Source organism: Thunnus albacares, chromosome 17, assembly GCF_914725855.1.
Source record: "Thunnus albacares chromosome 17, fThuAlb1.1, whole genome shotgun sequence".
Classification (NCBI taxonomy): domain Eukaryota; kingdom Metazoa; phylum Chordata; class Actinopteri; order Scombriformes; family Scombridae; genus Thunnus; species Thunnus albacares.
Genome location: NC_058122.1, coordinates 28,403,025 through 28,422,500, shown reverse-complemented (window position 1 = coordinate 28,422,500; position 19,476 = coordinate 28,403,025). Strand labels below are relative to the sequence as shown.

The window sequence follows — 19,476 nt, the reverse complement described above, 5'->3', positions numbered from 1 at the left end:
ATAACAAACCGGGGCTCGATGCTCCGGTTGGATCCACACGGAGAGCCGAGGCTAACGTTAGCTGAGAGGCTAGCGGAGCGTTAGCCGCAGCATGACCGGAGGAAGCACAGCCAGCTAGCCTCCCAGCTAGAAGAAGCAGCAGGTCTGACGGGCAGCTGAGTGAAGTGCAGCCTGCGGAGGAAACACCGGGACCGTCAGGGTGAAACAGTCCATCAGGCGGCGGAGGAGAAGGCGACAAATTAGCCTCTCATTATCGGCAGAAAACGTTCATTTCAGCCGATGCCGATATTTCATTTTAGAGCTTATATCGGCCGATACCGATGACGTGCCGATAATATCGTGCATCACTATTTCCTACAATAAAATCTGTATTTTCACTAAATCTCAAATCTGTTTGTTTTTATATTTGAGTCAGTTATTGTTTATGATTTGGTCTTTAATTGTATTTGTTTCTGTGACCTCATTGTTCTCTATCTATCTATATATTTATCTATCTATCTATATATTTATCTATCTATTGGGAAACATGAATATTTGTACAAAGTTCCATCTAATATTAGTTGAGATTTGTGATTCTGGACCGACTGCAGAGCAACTAGAAGTCAGTGAATCATTTTTTTAAATAAAATCTATAATCCAAACTATTTTAAAAGTATATTTTTGCCTCTTGTCGTGCAGAGTGCGTCACCATGGCAGCGGAGGATAAAAGCGGCGCCGTCGACGACAGCAGCAGCAGCAGCAGCATCACTGTGCGTCTGCAGGGGAAAGACAGAGACTCCACGCAGGAGTTCTCTCTGCACAGAGTCCGTAGCTTCTTCTTCTTCTTCTTCTTCTTCTGTCTGCCGTCAGTTCAGACGCAGGAAACAAATCAATCATGTCATCCATGTGTTTGGTTTTTTTTAGGACGCAGCACTGGGCTCCATCTTCTCCCAGTATCTGTCCAAGATGTCCGCCGGCGCCACGAGAAACGTCAGCTTTCAGTTCGACGGCGCCAAAGTGACGCACGGCCAGACGCCGGCTCAGCTGGACATGGAGGACGGTGACATCATCGAAGTCTGGATGTGACCCGTTGGGTTCATTTCACTCCTTCTAGTCAGTTTGTTCAAGAAAAGAGACAAAAGTTTGATAGTTCAGTTACTTTATTTGTAAAAGTCACTTTATTTATTACAATTAATAAAAAGTAAAACAACAGTTCAGAGTAGAAACTATATTTTTAAACACTATTAGAAATGAAATTTTTAAAAAAACAACCCGTTGTACAGTTGTAATCCTGTTAGTTCTTCTGACTGTATAATAGATTCTGTTCATTTCTTTTTGTACGTGTTCGTTTTTATTGTTGTTGACAATAATAAAAGAAGTTACATATTCAAATACTCCGTTACAGGCAAAAGTCCTGCATTCAAATCAGAATAATGTGCTAAAGAATCCTCATTTTCCTTTTACACTTATTATTATATATGAGTTCATAACACTGATATTAGATTTTCTTCCCAAACTTTTTTTTCACCACTTCAGTTGTTTGTTTCTTTTATGTCAATAAACAAAAGCTGACAGTAAAACATCAGAATAAACACGTTTACTAGTGTTTCCTGCAGACACTCAGTTTCTATATGAAGGCAGATTATCAGCTGTTAGTTTACAGTAAAGTAGGAACGTTGTTCTGTTTCTCTGATGAAAGTATCTGAAGACGTTGTTTCAAATTCAAATAAACTTACTTGGAAATCTACAATAAAGCCAAAGCAGTACAGAAAACTATAAACATTGATAGATGATTAATAATTATACAATAATATTAAATACAACATAATAAAAGGTATTTTTACAGATGTAATCACACACAAACATTTACTACAGAGTTTATTTCTTCATATATTTACTGCACGTTGACTTTTCTCTCCTCATAGACGGGACGGTTTCTGAACATTCAGGATATAAATGATTTATTTTCTCACAGAAAACTTCTCTCAAATCCTCAAATATCTGTCACAAGATGACAGGAAGTGAGATTCTGTCTCAACTTCTCCTTTATGACAAATCTGTAAAGGTGAAAGGTCATCTGATCAGCGGCTTTTCTCTACGTCTAGTTTACGTTTGATTTGTTGAAAAATATAAACATTTTTAATTTTACAATAAGCTTTTGTTTACTCATTGACATGTTTTAACCTCCATAGTGAAACAACATCGATATTTATCTGGTTTAAATAAATCATCTTTATATATTTACAACAAACATCATAGAAGTCTCTCATTCAGGACTAATTATAACTATTTTACATACTTTTAATCGATAACGATGCTTCATGTTTTATAAAATGATGTCATGTTTTAGGTTAAAATTTAAATCTGAAATGTTTTTAGTAACAATAAGTGTAAAATAAATGTAGTGGAGTTTTAATATTTCCCTCTGAAATGTATCTAAATGCTGAACCTGAAATCTTTTCACTACTAATCAATCAATAATCATTGCTGTTGCTGTGACGTCATTATTTTCTGGAAGTAAAACAGACAGTTCAGCATGTGGACCGATGAATGAAATGAAATATTAATTTCCCAACTACAGCAGAGTCAATATTTTATTAAAGCTACTATATAAACTGTATTTTTTGCAGTAGTATTCCTGTGATATACTGTATATATTAGTTTAATAATATAGTGACTCAGGATTGATTGTTATTGTACCATAAAGCAGAGGTTGCTACTTAAAGTCAGATCAATAATACCATCATTTATAATCATTATTTTAAAAATCTATCTCCATATAACTATTATTATTATTATGTATTAAGCCCACTGCAAAAAAAAAGGCTCCAACACTCATTTGGTCATTAATGCAAAACAGCAAGAAGAGAAAATAAGACAGAAAGCTTGATGAACACAAAACGAATCAGAAGGTTAAAGAAAGTTCAAATAAAGCAGAACAGCAGCAACTCTGAAGCTCCGCTATATAATGAAAGGACTGCAGTAAAAGTACCAATACAACAATGTAAGAATACTCCATTACAAGTCCTGCATGAAGAGACTACTACAGTAAAAGTACATAAGTATTATGAGCTTGATGTAGTTAAAGTATTGCAGTAAAAGTACATAAGTATTATGAGCTTGATGTAGTTAAAGTATTGCAGTAAAAGTACATGAGTATTATGAGCTTGATGTAGTTAAAGTATTGCAGTAAAAGTAGTGGTTTGGTCCCTCTGACTGATATATTATTATATATGACATCATTAGATTATTAATAGTGAAGCATCAGTGTTAGAGCAGCATGTTACTGTTGTAGCTGCTGGAGGTGGAGCTAGTTTACACTACTTTATATACAGTTAGCTAGTTTAGTCCAATGGTTCCCAACCTAGGGGTCGGGCCCCTCCAAAGGGTCAGCAGATAAATCTGAGGGGTGGTGAGATGATTAATGGGAGAGGAAAGAAGAAAAAACAAAGTTCTGATACACAAATCTGTTTTCAGTTTTTGGACTTTTCCTCTAATCTTTGATTTTTGCTGAAATATTGGATCATTTGAACATTTATTGAAATGAAAGCATGTGAGAAGTTTAGAGGGAAAAATCACTATTTGGTGGAGCTGTTAACAACTCATAGACATGTGAAATGTGACCCCGACTACACACTGCTTTTTGTAAGACGTCAAAAGACAAAAAGGTTGGAAACCACTGGTTTCATCTTTAACAATGTGTTGTATTTTAAAAGCTTGTTATATTATCCATTGTGTCAAATCTTCATCTGAAAAGTAACTAAAGCTGTCAAATAAATGTAGTGGAGTAGAAAGTACAATATTTCCCTCTGAAATGTAGAAAGTAGCATCACATGGAAATACTCAAGTACAGTACAAATACCTCAAAACGGAACTTTCCACGACTGCTAAACAGTGTAACAGATCGTAAACATCCGCTGATTAGTTTAATAATGTTATTTTGTCATGTGACTTCCAGATAATAGAGTCATGTGAGCTGCTAAGCGGAAGTTTGGTCAGATCCATCATGGCGGCAGCAAACAAATGTCATGTCTGAAGAGCTTCGCTTTGTTTTAAATACTTAGTTTTATTTAATATTATCTCGGCGGACGGTTTTCTCTGCAAAAAACAAACACATTTGAGGAAACGGTATCAGCATGTGTTTTAAATAGCGGTGATAACTCTGCGTGACAAGAGGAAGAGATTTGCGGCCCCAGCAGAGAGAAGAAAGAAGCGTCAGCCGGACTCATCCCGCAGGTAAACAACCGAACAGCTGACCAGTGTTACGGTTTAACTGGTGACCATGTTAACTCATCCTATAGATAAACAACCGAACAGCTGACCAGTGTTACGGTTTAACTGGTGACCATGTTAACTCATCCTATAGATAAACAACCGAACAGCTGACCAGTGTTACGGTTTAACTGGTGACCATGTTAACTCATCCTATAGATAAACAACCGAACAGCTGACCACTGTTACGGTTTAACTGGTGACCATGTTAACTCATCCTGCGTGTAAACAACCGAACAACTGACCAGTGTTACGGTTTAACTGGTGACCATGTTAACTCATCCTGTAGATAAACAACCGAACAACTGACCAGTGTTACGGTTTAACTGGTGACCATGTTAACTCATCCTGCGTGTAAACAACCGAACAACTGACCAGTGTTACGGTTTAACTGGTGACCATGTTAACTCATCCTGCGTGTAAACAACCGAACAACTGACCAGTGTTACAGTTTAACTGGTGACCATGTTAATTCATCCTGTAGATAAACAACGCCGATAGACGTAGATGATACAGTGACACAGTTTGACACATTGTGTGTCATTTAATACACATTTTTAAAATTGTGATTAATAATTTAATAATAATAATTTAATTTAATAATTTATTATTATTTTATTAATATAATTAAATAAACTAACTGACTAGCAGATAGTAGCCTAAACGTTTTGACATCAGTCGTGTAATCTGTGAACAGTTATAACAACATGTGATTCAGAGCTGGGTGATATATCAATATTATATCGATATATCAATATTATATCGATATATCAATATTATATTGATATGAGACTAGATATCATCTTAGATTTTGGGTATCTTAATATCATCATGTGGTATAAGTGTCATTTCCTGGTTTTAAAGCTGCATTACAGTAAAGTGATGTAAAGTGATGTAAAGTGTTTTAACTCACCAGACTGTTCCTGCTCTTCTATTATTTGCCTTTAATCACTTTGTCATTTTATTCACATTACTGATAATTATTTATCAAAAATCTCATAGTGTAAATATTTTGTTAAAGCACTGATAGTCGTCCCGACAACGTTGTTGGAATATTGATATCGAGGTATTTGGTCAAAAAATATTTGATTTTGTCACTCAGCTCTGCTGCAGCAGGTTAGTAGTAACCTGAATAAAACACACTCAAATAATCCCACAAATATTATAAAACTTGTAATAAAAGTCAAATTAATAACATGGACACGATTACTACAGAAAACCACAACACATTCAGCTGAAAGTCACCAGTTAACGGAGTCACTATAGATGCTAAACACCAGTAACAGAAACCAGCTGAACACACTTTAAATAATCTGTTTACTTAAATGTTGTTATAGAGGCTCATTAAACCAAAGTCTGTTAAAAAAAACTACATTTAATGCTGCAGTTTTAGATTTGATATGTTTAGTTATGACGCAGCGACAAATTAGGATTAAAAGTGATCCTTGAGTGTGACGTACAGGATCCTGTTAATCCATCAGGGTGATCACATGAATCTGTCCTGTAGATAAATAAATACTTCATTAAAATGCCACAGAAGCAACAAATCAAATCAAAATACAAAAACAAAGAGACAAAAGATACCAGTTAAAGGTTAAATTACACACACTCAAATATGATGAGTATGAATACAACAGATGTGATGGAGGATTTTTAGTTAGTTTCCAAGTTGTCAAAGTTTTCTGCCGAATTTATAAGAAGATTCCTTAAATGTGTAAAACCATCAACCAAACCAGTATTAATTAACCAAACCAGTATAAAGTCATGTTTGACTGTTGTAAAGCAGGATCAATAAAACTGATTCTCTCCTTTTTAGATTGATTTCTTTTATAAAATAAATCTATAAACAGACACAAAGTTACAGAGCAGGAGGAATAAAAGTGAGAGTTAATCTCCAGACAGGTTATTTTTAACGGCGCCGGCTGGTTATTGGCTGGTGTGTAAACAGCGTGTGAGACTTTGAGCGGTTCAGATGTGAGTTCGGAACAGCTGAGCAGCAGCAGCAGCGTCCGTCATCTGATCATCGGCTGATAACTGACTGATCAATGAGTTTGTCTGCAAACGGAGCAAAGTTCAAGACGACTGAGTGGCTTCTGTTTGGATTCATTGTTTTGTCTTTTTTCTCTTCGTTGATTGGCCGACTGCATGTTGGACTGATCAATCATTTCATATGATCAGTTATTCTGTCACACAGGGAGGTTTTCAATACTTAAGAATATATATGTTTGACAATTATAGGTTCATAAATCTGTCTGAATAATCTAATGTGATTTTCAATACTTTTGTTAATATAATAACAAATAAATATCAGTTTATTGCTGTAATAATTATCACAACATTGATTTTGTCCTTATTATCTTCTGGCTGCGCTGAGTTAATTTATCATTTGGTTTATAAAGCAGCTTTTGCAATATGTAATTATAATGAATACTATTATTGTTCTGCATAATGTATAATAATAACAATGTTTCTATTGCACATTGCACAGCATATAATAATAATAATAATAATAATAATAATAATAATAATTCTACTCATGTTTCATTATAAACTATGTATAGAACTATTGCACAATGGATAATAACAACGTTATGTGATTTAATACTATTGTTCTGTGTTTTGGACGTTGCTGTTGTGACACACTATGTTTTATTCTTATTCTTCAAAATGTCAAAGAGATTCAGTTTATAGTGTCGAAAAGAGGAAACTCTACAGAGCAAACTGCTCTCAGTGATTTTGTCCTTCAGAAATGTGACCTTTAATAATCTCATCAGTACGTCGTGTTAATAAATGATTAACAGCTGATAAAGTCAGAATCAGCTTCTGTCCAGGAAACTTCTCCAGATTCATGAGCAGAAACATTTTCTCATCAGAGCAGGAGAAGTTTCAGTGCGATGACGCTGCAGAGGAAACTGATCTCTTCTGAAAGTGAGACGTGATGCACTAACGTGTTCACCGCGTCAGCAGGATCCTCTCCGTTCAGGCGTTCTGTTCTTCCTCCTGTGAGCGAAGTGATCACATGACCGGGACGAGGATGACTTCCCACTTTCTCTTCCTCTTCTGGAGCTTCACCTCATCACAGTCTTGAAGCTACAAACACACAAACAGCTCTGTGCAAAAGTTACAGGCAGTAAAAGTAAAGTGAAGATGTTTTGAATAGTTTATTATGATGTAAATGTCTCTGCTGAACTGTCGGTCATGTGACTTCAGCTGTCATGTGATTACTCGCCAACATATATAAGAAGCAGCCTGATGAAGGTCTTAATGGCTTGTAGGCTTGTTTGAACTGCCTGAGTAGACATGAAATATTAAAGGCTTTTAAAATGTTAAACCAGAGAGAAACGTCTCCACACACACCAGCAGCACGTTCATCTGTTTCTGCTTCTCAACTCACTTTTTAAAGATATTTCAGATGAAACAGGATCTTCTGGTTCAGCTGCTGCAGACAAACGATCCTTCAACTTCCACCACGTGTTCAAACATGTTCTTCTTGTTTTTATCTCGTGTGTTGATTAGAGCTGCAGTTATTAGTTTAAAAATGTTAAATATTCTCTGGTTTCAGCCTCTCAGAGGTGACGATTTACTGCTTTTCTTTGGACGGTTGATCGAACAAAACAAACTCTGAAGACGTCGCTCTGAGAACTTCTGATGTTTTATTGACCAAATGATTGATTGATTAATTGAAAAGATAATCATCAGATTATTAAATAATAAATTATTGTCAGCTTCAGTTTTTATAAAGAGCAGTTTAGTGTTTTCTAGATATATTAGAATATTGTCAATATATATTTGGAAAATGCAAAAAGAGTAAATGTTTTGTTAAAGGAAATATTGTTCATTGTGTCTGGTATGTAGTTGAAGTCCTGTTTGTTTCGATTGTTTGTTTGTTTGTTTGTTTGTGTCCTGGGGTGGGCAATAATAAAATGTGTTGACTGCATTGTTTATAGTATTTACAGTTTGATGAAATGGAAAATAATAATGAAAGAATAATATTGTCAGTAAACCAAATGACTCAATAATTTATTATGATTTAAGATCATTTTTGCTAACTTGTTATTCACCTTTTTAAAAAGACAGTTTGCATGTTCATGAATAATAAGGATGTTTCCTCTGCTCAGCGGCAGCCATGTCTCTAGGTGAGCCCATGTCAGACTCGGCGCCGTTCTTCTCCGATGACAGCGAGGCGGAGGGTGCGGATGAACAGGGCGGGTCGTCGGCGGGTCAGAGGACGCAGCAGGAGTCGCCCAGCGGGGTGTCGAGAGTCCGAGCGCTGCTGACCGTCCTCATCCTCTGCTACATCAACCTGCTCAACTACATGGACAGGTTCACCGTGGCAGGTACGGAACGCCGCTCACCGACTTCCTGGAATATCAGGAAGCTTTGAAGACGTGCAGTCAGGGAATATCAGGAGATTTAAGAATGATGCATGTTATGATCAGTAGTTTTCTAATCATTTCCTAGAAAGTACAGGAGGAGCCACAGAGAACAAATTATTTATTTTGCCTGTTCTCTTGTAGAGGGAACTGAACACTTTAACATCAGTCACTTCTTGACGTGCAGATGTTTGCTGAACATGACCGTATTAAGGAGACGGATGCATGTTGAATGAAGAGCGACTAAAAGCTGAGATTTTATAAACTGGATGACCTCTGCAGGAGAGTCACAGTCTGTACGGTATCCACATATCTGAGTCCAAGATCAGAATGAAACCTGATTAAATCCAAGCGATCCGAGAAAGGCATGAACGAGTTACTGTTGTTTCTCCGCGGCTCCTCCGGGGCTCCGAAAAACACAGACAGAAGCATAAAATAAATCAAATGACCAAAGGTATCGATGGTGGAAGTTTAGTGCATGTCGCACCGTGTGAGACAGCTGTTATAAAATCTTGGTCTCAATCAAACTGCAGGATTTCAGTTTGTCAGATCGTCACACCGGCCAGTGGACTCTGTGTTATCATCATCATGTCGTATTCTGATTGGTTGGTTCGTGTGTCGTTGCATCAGTCTCACACTGTTCTTGATTGACGACCAAAGATTTCACCACGGTTTTTTTTTTCTTCATGATTGTCAACTTTCATCTCATTGAGTCAAAAATCACTTCAGTCAGATGAAGATGATCCAAGACAGGATTTTCTGCTGCATCTTTGATCCTGTAACTACTGAACGTATCTGTGTCGACTCCTGCAGGTGTTCTCCCTGATATAGAGCATTACTTTGGAATTGATGACGAGAGATCCGGCTTGCTGCAAACAGGTAATAAAACTAAACATTCATTAACTCTTGTAATCATTTCCTGCTTTTCAGTTCATCTGGTTTAAAAACAAGTCTTTGTGAAGTCCTGAGAACGTTTTTCATGTTCGTTTCCTTCCAGTTTTCATCTGCAGCTACATGTTCTTGGCTCCGTTCTTCGGTTACCTTGGCGACAGGTACAACAGGAAGTTCATCATGAGTTTTGGCATTGCATTCTGGTCTATAGTGACGCTCGCCAGCTCCTACACCCCCAAAGAAGTGAGTGATGTGTTGATGATGATGATGATGATTTTTACACCTGAACCACAGCGACATGAAGACATCATGAGACTCATTTTCTTGAACCTCGGTGTGTGTAGAGAGGTTTAAGTGTATAAATCCTCCTTTTTTGACTTCTCGCAGCATTTCTGGGCTCTGCTGTTGACTCGAGGTCTGGTCGGAGTCGGGGAGGCCAGTTACTCCACCATCGCTCCCACCATCATCGCTGACCTGTACGTCAAAGGGAAGAGGACCAACATGCTCTCCATCTTTTATTTTGCCATTCCGGTCGGCAGGTAAGAGATTTAATAATACTGATTCTGAATGTTAAACTTCCTTCAGTCCGTCACTGTCAGTGAGCAGTATATCAGAGTATCTGCAGGTCTTTTTTAAAAGTGTTGAATTCAGTTTCCTCGACAAAAAAAGGCTTTAAATGTTATTAAAGTCTCAGATTGAAGTTTAAAAAGGTCTTAAATGTTTTCCTCACCTGTAATAACATAAAGAAACTTCCTCATTCTTTTGTCTGCATCAATGTATAATATCATAACTTTACCTACATTATTATTATTATTATCATCAATAATAAAAAATACTTTACATTTTACTTTTATTATTCTATGTATTTATGTGTCTGTTATATTTTAAGATTGACGGCACATTAATTCATGTTTTTTTAATGGCTGGTTCAGAAAATCCATAAATATATTTGTGATTTTTCAAAAGATGATGATTTGATTTCAGACCTAAACTATACAGCTCATATCAGGTGACTGATCAGGACTCTTTATGAGTTACATCTAAGATATATGAAATGAGAATTACTGTCAGATTTACAGGAAGTAGAATAAACTGTATTTTTGCAGCTTCGCAGGTACGTTTGATGTATTTCAGTCTGAATCTGTAGATGCATGTATGTTAAAGTATGTACATGTGGTTTGGTATCTGTGTGCATATATGAATATATGCTGGTATATTTATGCGTTTTCCTTGTTTATATTTTTATTATTTTAGTTTTAGTTTCTACGGCAAAATCAATAAAATATAAATCACAAATAAGAGATTAAAACTCCAGACTTCATGTTAGTTTTCATCTGTTGTAGCTGATAAACGCTGCCGACGGCCGTTCAGCCTGTTGAAGGTTATATATTGATTAAACTCCCTGAAAGGAAGGATGTGTGATGATATCGTTCGAAGGAAGAGCTGACGAAGTTCTTATTTTGAAGACGTTTATTAGACGATGAACCATCGGGTCCGTTCCATGTACAAAGATGGTCTGGGCACCGTACCACTGTCGGTGCATAGCTTATATGGGGTTACACATCTGAATCTTATCACATGAATAACATAGGTTTTCCATGGGCACTAGGTCAGTTGGGAGCCATCCAATCAAGTAATTGACAGCTGCCACACAACATATTATATGTCACAACAAACCACATCTGGAACAGTTCCAATCTTGACCATGGATCCATTGTTTGTATTTCTAAGGTCCCCCCGAAGGGCCATACCATGTTACCTAAGGTGACATGCAGACTCTGAAATGTTTATGTCACATGTCCAACACCCAAAATCAGTAAAATACATAGGGTCAGATAAAAATCATACTAACACTCCCATGTGGTTAATAAAGGTGTTTCCATTTTTATATTTACTCCATGTTAAGAGCGCTATCTCCTCACTACAAGGAGTAGAAATGACATCAAATAATCTAATAAAAGTGTGAATGTGGACTGCTCCATCTTATCTTCTTGATGTCTTTTTTTCTCGTCCTCAGCGGTCTTGGATACATCGTGGGGTCGCAGGTCAGCTCCGTTGCACGGGACTGGCACTGGGCTCTGCGGGTACGTTTTTATTTTAATGATATATAACCACTTCTGGATGTTGTAGGATGATGATGATGTTCACAGTTTGCACTGTTCTTCCTCCTCCAGGTGACTCCAGGTTTGGGGCTGATCGCAGTGCTGCTGCTGCTGTTTGTGGTCCAGGAGCCTAAAAGAGGCGCCATCGAAGCTCGACCTGAACATCACCTGCACCGGACCAGCTGGCTGACTGACCTGCAGGCCCTCAGCAAGAAGTAGGTTCACTATCAGGCACATTCAGCAACACTAAAGGACGAGTTCACTATTTCTCAAGTGTCTTAATCATCAATCATTCCTCCTGTTCATACTGACCATTAGAAGATCCCTTCATAATGACCTTACAATGGAAGTGATGGAGGACAAAATGTATGTAAAAGTTTATCTGAAGCTAATATGAAGCTTCAGCGTCCAAATGAGTCAAATCAAGTAGATATCTTTCAACGTTACAGTCTTTTTAGTGCCAAAGTCCCTCTTTTTGTTACTATACTTCCACCTGCAGCTCAACAGGGAAACACTGTCCGAGGAAACACAAAGAGGAGAATTTGATGCTAAAAAGACTGTAAATGTGTCAGATATCCACTTGATATGACTAACTCAGACTGATGAAGCTGAATAGAAGCTTCACAGAGACTTTTAAATGACTGTGTGGACACACTGTGGATTTTATCCTCCATCACTTCCATTGAAAGCACATTTGAAGGATCTTTTAATATCCAGTATGAACAGGAGGAATGATTACAGACACCTGACTGCTGGTTTAAGACACATTTGAAAAATTGTGACTCGATCCTTTAAAACCTGGATCACAAACTGGGCCTCAGAGACCCCAAGAAAACATTTTCACTGCGATAGTGAAACTAGTTTTAAGATGTTTATCACGTAGGAAACCCCTGCAGCCACAAGGTAACTTGTCATGTGCTCGTGGTTGCAGCTTTTTCTTACCGTTTTTATAAATAGAGAGCCAAAGTCATGACATCACTTCCTGTGCCTTTGTTCCATTAGCTTCTGAAACGCAACACTGTCTCTCATTCAGCGTTTTGAGTCCTGCTATAATATCAGAAGACATGACGCCCACCTTCTCTTTAGATTATTTACCTGCTGTGACTTATTTAAAACCATCTCTCTGTCTCTCTGCAGTCACAGCTTCGTGTTGTCCACCTTCGGCTTCACGGCGGTGGCGTTTGTCACCGGCTCTCTGGCTCTTTGGGCTCCGACGTTCCTGTTCAGAGCGGCTGTGTTCACCGGGGAGAAAGCTCCCTGTGTGGACGGACACTGCGCCTCCGACGACAGGTAACGATATGTGACTTTTTTTACTGCTCGGCCAGTGAACGATTCACAGTTTGTCTTCACTGGTGGCTGAAAGACGGCACACTAAACCTAAAAAAAGACAACTGACACTTGTGGTTATTTGAGATGATCTAGAGCCGCAAAGATTAGTCGATCGACAGGAAGTTTATTTGTAACTATTTTGATAATCAAAAAAAATCGTTTTATTAGTTTTTAAAGGAAAAATGCCAAATATTTTGCTGGTTTCAGCTTCTCAAATCTGAGAATTTGAAGCTTTTCTGTGTCATAAATGAAAGTAAACTGTGAATATCTGGATTTTTGATTGTTGATCAGGAAAAAATATGTAATTTGAAGGTGTCACTGTGGATTCTAAGAAATTATAATCACTATTCTCTGACATTTTATAGACAAATTGATTGCAAAAGTAATCTGCAGATGAATCGATAAGTTAGTTGCAGCTCTAATGGGACCGGATGTGTTGAATGTGGCTCCGGAGGGCAACAACATGTCTCTCCTGTTGACTGCGGTTGTTTTTTCTTCCGACAGTCTGATTTTCGGCATCATCACCTGCGTCACAGGCGTGCTGGGCGTGGCCAGCGGCGTGCAGGTCAGTCGGCAGCTGAGGAAAAGGACGCCCAGGGCCGACCCGCTGGTCTGCGCCGCCGGCCTGCTCCTGTCAGCACCGTTCCTCTACATGGCCATCGTCTTCGCCCAGGCCAGCACCATCGCCACATACGTGAGTTCTCCTCCCGTCGTCCTCTCTCTGGTTCAACTCCAGTTTAGACCAGTAAAAATCTGTTTTTATCAAACATTCATCCATCCATTGTTCATAATGAGCAATATTTCCTTAAAGGGGCACCATCGTGGCTTTTAGACGTGTTTGACATAAGCTTCCAACAAACAGCAGCTTTTGCTGAGGATGTCGTTTAATCGGTTTTAGTTCCAATTTTTGCATAAATTCCTCCAAGAGTTTTACAATAAATGCAGTTTGAAATGTTGCCAAACACAGACTCGCTATAGTTTTTCTAAAACTTAATTTAGTTGATTTTCTAAACTTTTTCTGAGGAGATAATTTTGAAACTTACATCAGACGTTACCTGTAAAAAAAAAAAAATATAGACGTATTCACCGTGACGTCATCCATTGGTTTGCGGACAGCCGTTTTGAAGCCTCGAATTTAGAGATTTGACTGTCGCCATCTTTGATTTTTGGAGCAGGAAGTGATCATATTTGGTGGAGAGCGTGGAGCTGAATCTAGCGCTAGCTGCTAGCTTGGTTAGCATGGTGCATTTACAGTCTGTGGTCAACTGTGATAATGCTAATACTAATTTTCGCTAGCAAAAAAACAGACTTAAAACCATTAAGACAGAATGTACTCACCAGATAAACGGAACAGCCGACTCCTCAGAGGGTCTTCTTAGGCGACCAAAATGTTACAATTAACTGTCGTGAACTGAAAACAAACTGTGAAATAGCAGCAGCTACGCCTATACTCTGTGAATTTGGGGTTATGCCATGTTTATGTTACGTAATCAACGTTGTCGCCGTGGTAGCGACTTGTCAATCACAACGTAGCCACGCCCTAAAGTATACACTGCTTTATCGTCTATTTCACTTTAAATGGACCGTCATTTACAAAACAAACATCATGCCGCACCGAAGAAGACTTGAAACTAGTGATTGAGACCATAAACTCATCAGGAAAGTGTTTACCGAGGTAATAAATCGAGAGAGAAGTTGGGTCATTTTCTCATAGACTTCTATACAATCAGACTTCTTTTTGCAGCCAGTGGAGTCGCCCCCTGCTGGTCATTAGAGAGAATGCAGGTTTAAGGCACTTTTGCATTGGCTTCACTGTTCAGACCTGGAGCTACCTGCTCGGACATTACATCTTATTAAAGGATAAACTGGTGACTTTCTATATTTTTCTTCTTGTCAACAGCGCTGGTGTCTGATCGGTACTGTGTATCGAAGGTATCGGGGCAAAAAAAAGTCTGATCAAAGGAGCGTCCTGACAATCTTAAAATTTGACTTTTTTCATGCTACAAATCCCCAGAAATAACAAATCAGTGTCTTAAAATAACATTTTCACCACAGTACAAACAAACCGGAGGGATCGCAAGATAGTTGACAAGATGATTAATACACAAGGAAAGAGGAAGTCTTTTTGCAATTTCTCAAATGTTTGCAAATGTTTTAAGACTTTTTTTTTTTTCATTGAGTACTGGAGATTTTGACCTTAAAAATAAAACAATCTGACAAATGAAAATCACTTTTTGCTTGAACTGTTCATAGCTCATAGACAAGACATCACAAGACAAAAACACTACATAAGGTTTAAGGTGTAAATTCGAGTGTGATTTCACAACCCGCCTCCAACATTAAAGCTGTAATAATCGATTTCTCCACAACAAACCTGACAGACACACAGCTCTGTCTCCACTGACTCCTCTCTCTCTCTGTAGATGTTCACTGCGCTTTCTGTTTGTGTCTTCAGGTTTTCATTTTCCTCGGAGAGACCTTCCTGTCCATGAACTGGGCCATCGTGGCTGATATATTACTGGTGAGAAAACTTGTCTCTTACTCTTAATGTCCATCACAGTTCAGATCACAACAGTATCACGTGCTTTGGAATGAATTTATAATAAACAATGTATAATAATTTAATGTTATTTAATGTGTTCCTGCTGCAACAGTCTTGTAATTGTCAAACATTTTTTTTTTAGTACGTGGTCGTTCCCACTCGCCGCTCCACAGCCGAGGCTTTGCAGATCGTCATCTCTCATCTACTGGGAGATGCAGGAAGTCCGTACCTGATAGGAGTGGTATGTTACCTCACACACACACACACACACACTCTCCTCATGTTTGGTGTGTGACCTATATGTTTTTATAGGTCAACAGTTTTAGAAACAGTCTTCATCCTGTGTGGTGAGCACTCCTCTCTACTTACCCGTGTGTTGCTATAGTAACTGAGGGCGGTTATTAACTGAGGAGGTTAAAGAGGTTGAACAATGATCAACAACGTAGTCTTATGAAAAAATAAATGCCACCATGAAGTTAACTCTTGAGAGAGGACATGAGAGCCAAATGTTGAATTATTCCTTTAAGTACTGGAGTGAAATGTTTGAGCTCACAGACAACTTTCCAGGAAGTCTGGTTCTGAGGACGAAGGCAGGTAGAGGTCACGGCGTCACCATCGTTGAATCTCCTCCTGTGTGTGTGTGTGTGTTTCAGGTTTCAGACTCTCTGAGGAAGACGGACTCCTTCCTCTGGCAGTTTCGCTCTCTGCAGCTCTCTCTGCTGCTCTGCTCCTTCGTGGCGGTGGTGGGCGGCGGTTTCTTCCTCGCCACCGCCCTCTTCATCGAAAAAGATCGCCATCGTGCCGAGAACTTCAACGCCACAGGTGAGACACACTGTTCGGCTGATATGTGTGGAATGAGCCAAATCACTGGATACACTCAGAATCACCTCATTTGGCCCCGGATTGTGATTTAGTTTTAGTCTTTTGATGATAGTATATTTTAGTTTTAGTCAAATTTAAGTCATTCGATTTTTGTTAGGGTTAGTGTAGTTTTTGTCGTTTTGAGGCTATAACTGTCTAGTGTTGTCAATGTGACTGTGATCTGCAGTAATCAGACAACGAGACAACGTCTACATTAAAGGACGGGTTCACAGTTTTTCAAGTGTGTCTTAAAACAACAGTCAGGAGCCCAATATCCGGTATGAACAGGAGGAATGATTACAGCACCAAGAGGAGCGGGCGGACATTTCTTTTCATTTGATAACATTAAAAGTAAAGTTAGGCCTTGCTGTCGGTTTCCCAACTCATTTTAAAAAAAGACGAGAGAAAAAGAGAGAGAGGAAGCTAGAGAGTGAATGAAGAGATGGAGCTGGTAAGAACGCAGTGAATCAGATCAGTAAAAAAATATCTAATTGTTTCACAGCGGTTACCTTCTAGAGCACAAATAAACACACCCACACCCCCCCCGCACACCACCGCACAATCCTGCAGCGGTGCGCAGCAACACCTGATTTGGTCTGAATACGGCCTCAATCCATCCTTGTTTTTGTATTTGGGGCCGGTTTTTATTTGTTCGTGTCGACCACACCCCCAGCCATTATTGGAGACCCGGCTTTTAATTGAACCACTATTAGAGAAAATAAACTTTCTTCTCATGTTTCTCTGTTGACAGATGACGAGCCGATCGTCGTACCAAAAAGCGGCCGATCCACTCGGGTTCCAGTGTCCAGTGTTCTGATCTGACCACAGAAACCTGATGGAGGTCCTTACGTTCAGTTGGATCCTTCATACACCTGTGGTTATTTTTATTTTTTATTATTTTTTTAGGACTGCGGACACTGATGGGACTGTCTGCCATGCAGAAATATTTTGAGGATACATTTATTTTTAAACTTTTTGACATTACGTTTTATACCTTCCCCCGCTCAGGAGCACGTTGGCGCTTCAGGAGGTTTGTTTTTCATCTCCAGACGTTGTTTTTTGCTGTTGAACACGTGGACGTGAGCTCAACATTGTTGGAAATGTTTGCAGAGCAGATATGATGTTGAAAATGAGCACTAGAGATTCTCTGAAGAGGAGCAACAGAAACTGCTCTGCGAATTTGATTTTTATCGATTGTTTGACATTCAACCACCTATAAACTGATTAAAGATAATATGACCCATATCCTGAGTTTAACAACATAACCAAAAACTGGCTGCATCCTGCTTCCAAACCTCGTGTGATTTTATATGCAGGACAAGCTTTCATAATCATGTATTTCTATATGTTTGAACTACTTTTAATAGTAACACTAACCGTCTTACAGGTCTGTATTTGTTTGGAACCAGAAAATGGGAAATAATGATCCAAGTTGTCAGAAACTGGGAAGAATCATATTACCTCTGTATCTTTTTATTCATCTGCTCATCTTTTACAAGCAATACGTCTGTTTTTAATCCTCTTTTTTTAGTTTATAATGCTTCCGGTGTTTGATGGAGTGCAGGGATCTTGTTTGAACTCTTTCCTCGCAGCTCTGTTTCTGGTTTTTTTCTTTGTGTCGGGTCAGAGAGCTCGGTGTGTGGTTAAAAAAGAGCTTCCCCCCAAGTTGACCGGGACACGTAGAGCACACAGAAGTTGCAGAAAATATGTGTCAACAATGGTTATTTAAAAAGAAAGAAACGCTTTTAAATGAATGTTAATAATCAGATTTGTTTGTTAAATTGAAATTATTTTAGCAGATCTTTTTTGTGAACTATTAAACGAGAATTAACTTGACAAGATGTTCGTGTGTATGTGTGTAAATGTTGCCATGGAAACATGTTATTAATATTCTTACGTAGGTGATAATTTTTGAGTAATAGTTTGAGTCAGTCAGTGAGGTTTTACTGATTTACAGAGAAAAGATGTCAAGCTGATTATTAAAACTTGGACACAATTTAACTGAAGAGTTTTTTAAAAAGTGGTTTTCAGTGTCTGTATTTTTAGCATACAGCAGGTTCTACAGGTCCCCTTTAAAGTATTTCTATTTATTATTATATTTATTGGTTGAAGAAGTTGAACACTTAAGGAACTGACAGTCCATCTAATAGTTCTGGATATTTCACTCTGAACTATAAATGTCAACCTCATGGTGGCGCTAGAGGGAAAAGTCAGAGAATCACCAAAGTCGGCAGGATTCGTCCTCTGGGGAACAAGAATGTCTGAGCTGCAACAGTTAGTCGATTATTCGATTAGCGGAAAGTTAATTGGCTGTTTTCAACTTCTCAAATGTGATGATTTAATGTTCATCATACATGACAAAAGACATTTAAAGACGTCACCTTTCACTCTGGGGAATTGTAACGGGCATTTTTCACTATTTTCCAAACGACTAATTGGTTAAACAAGAAAATAAACATTGATAATGAAAATAATTGTTAGTTTGTACAAAATTTCACAGCAATCCCTCCGTTAGACTGATAATGCCGTAGCGCCACGCTGCCAGCAAGTAAAAATGTTATGTACCAAATTTAGTGAAGATATGATGAAAATTGTCATATAGTAGTGGGGGGGAAAAATGCAAGAAAAATTCAAAATGTGAGAAAACCTGTTCAGGTGTCAATTATTTGTTGTTGAACCAAAGAATCCACCTGGAAAGTCTTTTATAAATGGCGACAAAATGGCGCTTCTGGATTAGCGTTGTCTCTTTTTAAAATACTCAAGTTTGAATGCATGAGAAATTACACAAAATTACGTCAGATTAATTTAAATCCAGCCCACGTTGCCAGATCCTAAACTAACATTACGTTGCAGACTTTGTTTGGGGGGAATTTAGACCCTAAAATCCTGGCTGTAAAATTTGAATCAACAAAAATTTAACATCTTGTCATCAGGTGTCCTCCTTCCTCTCCTTCCCTCATTCATGGTGGGGGGGGGGGGGGGGGGTTCTCTGATCTGTTCCCCCTCTTCTTCTTTTTTCTGTGTCTTCTGTTATCTTCTCTTTACAGGAGAAAATAGGCCGAGCGAGGACAGAAGAGGAGAGGAGAGGAGAGGAGGACTCAGCTTCCTTCCCTCGGTGTGGTTTCCT

At 38.5% G+C, this 19,476-nt stretch overlaps 2 protein-coding genes across 3 annotated transcripts in view; both read left to right on the top strand.

Annotated features, from left to right (window-relative positions):
- Nucleotides 1-1,373, top strand: part of LOC122967717 (nuclear factor of activated T cells 2 interacting protein) — an 8,898-nt gene extending 7,525 nt beyond the window's left edge. Inside the window, exons 8-9 of the mRNA XM_044332503.1 lie at nt 679-803; nt 904-1,373. Of these exons, the coding sequence (XP_044188438.1) occupies nt 679-803; nt 904-1,065 (287 nt within the window). The 3' untranslated portion in view covers nt 1,066-1,373. The remainder of the gene's footprint in view (nt 1-678; nt 804-903) is intronic.
- A 2,583-nt stretch (nt 1,374-3,956) lies between these two features.
- Nucleotides 3,957-18,190, top strand: spns1 (spinster homolog 1 (Drosophila)). 2 transcript variants are annotated; one of them, XM_044332019.1, is made up of 13 exons: nt 3,957-4,215; nt 8,373-8,588; nt 9,438-9,503; nt 9,622-9,758; nt 9,903-10,054; nt 11,533-11,599; nt 11,690-11,832; nt 12,755-12,907; nt 13,451-13,640; nt 15,402-15,467; nt 15,631-15,729; nt 16,142-16,310; nt 17,101-18,190. In XM_044332019.1, exons 2-13 carry the CDS (start codon nt 8,378-8,380, stop codon nt 17,169-17,171), a joined length of 1,524 nt encoding a protein of 507 aa, XP_044187954.1. In that variant the 5' UTR covers nt 3,957-4,215; nt 8,373-8,377; the 3' UTR covers nt 17,172-18,190. The 2 variants fall into 2 exon arrangements, with proteins under 2 accessions (XP_044187954.1, XP_044187953.1); XM_044332018.1 differs by having other exon boundaries at nt 8,370-8,588.
- Nucleotides 18,191-19,476: the final 1,286 nt, after the last annotated feature.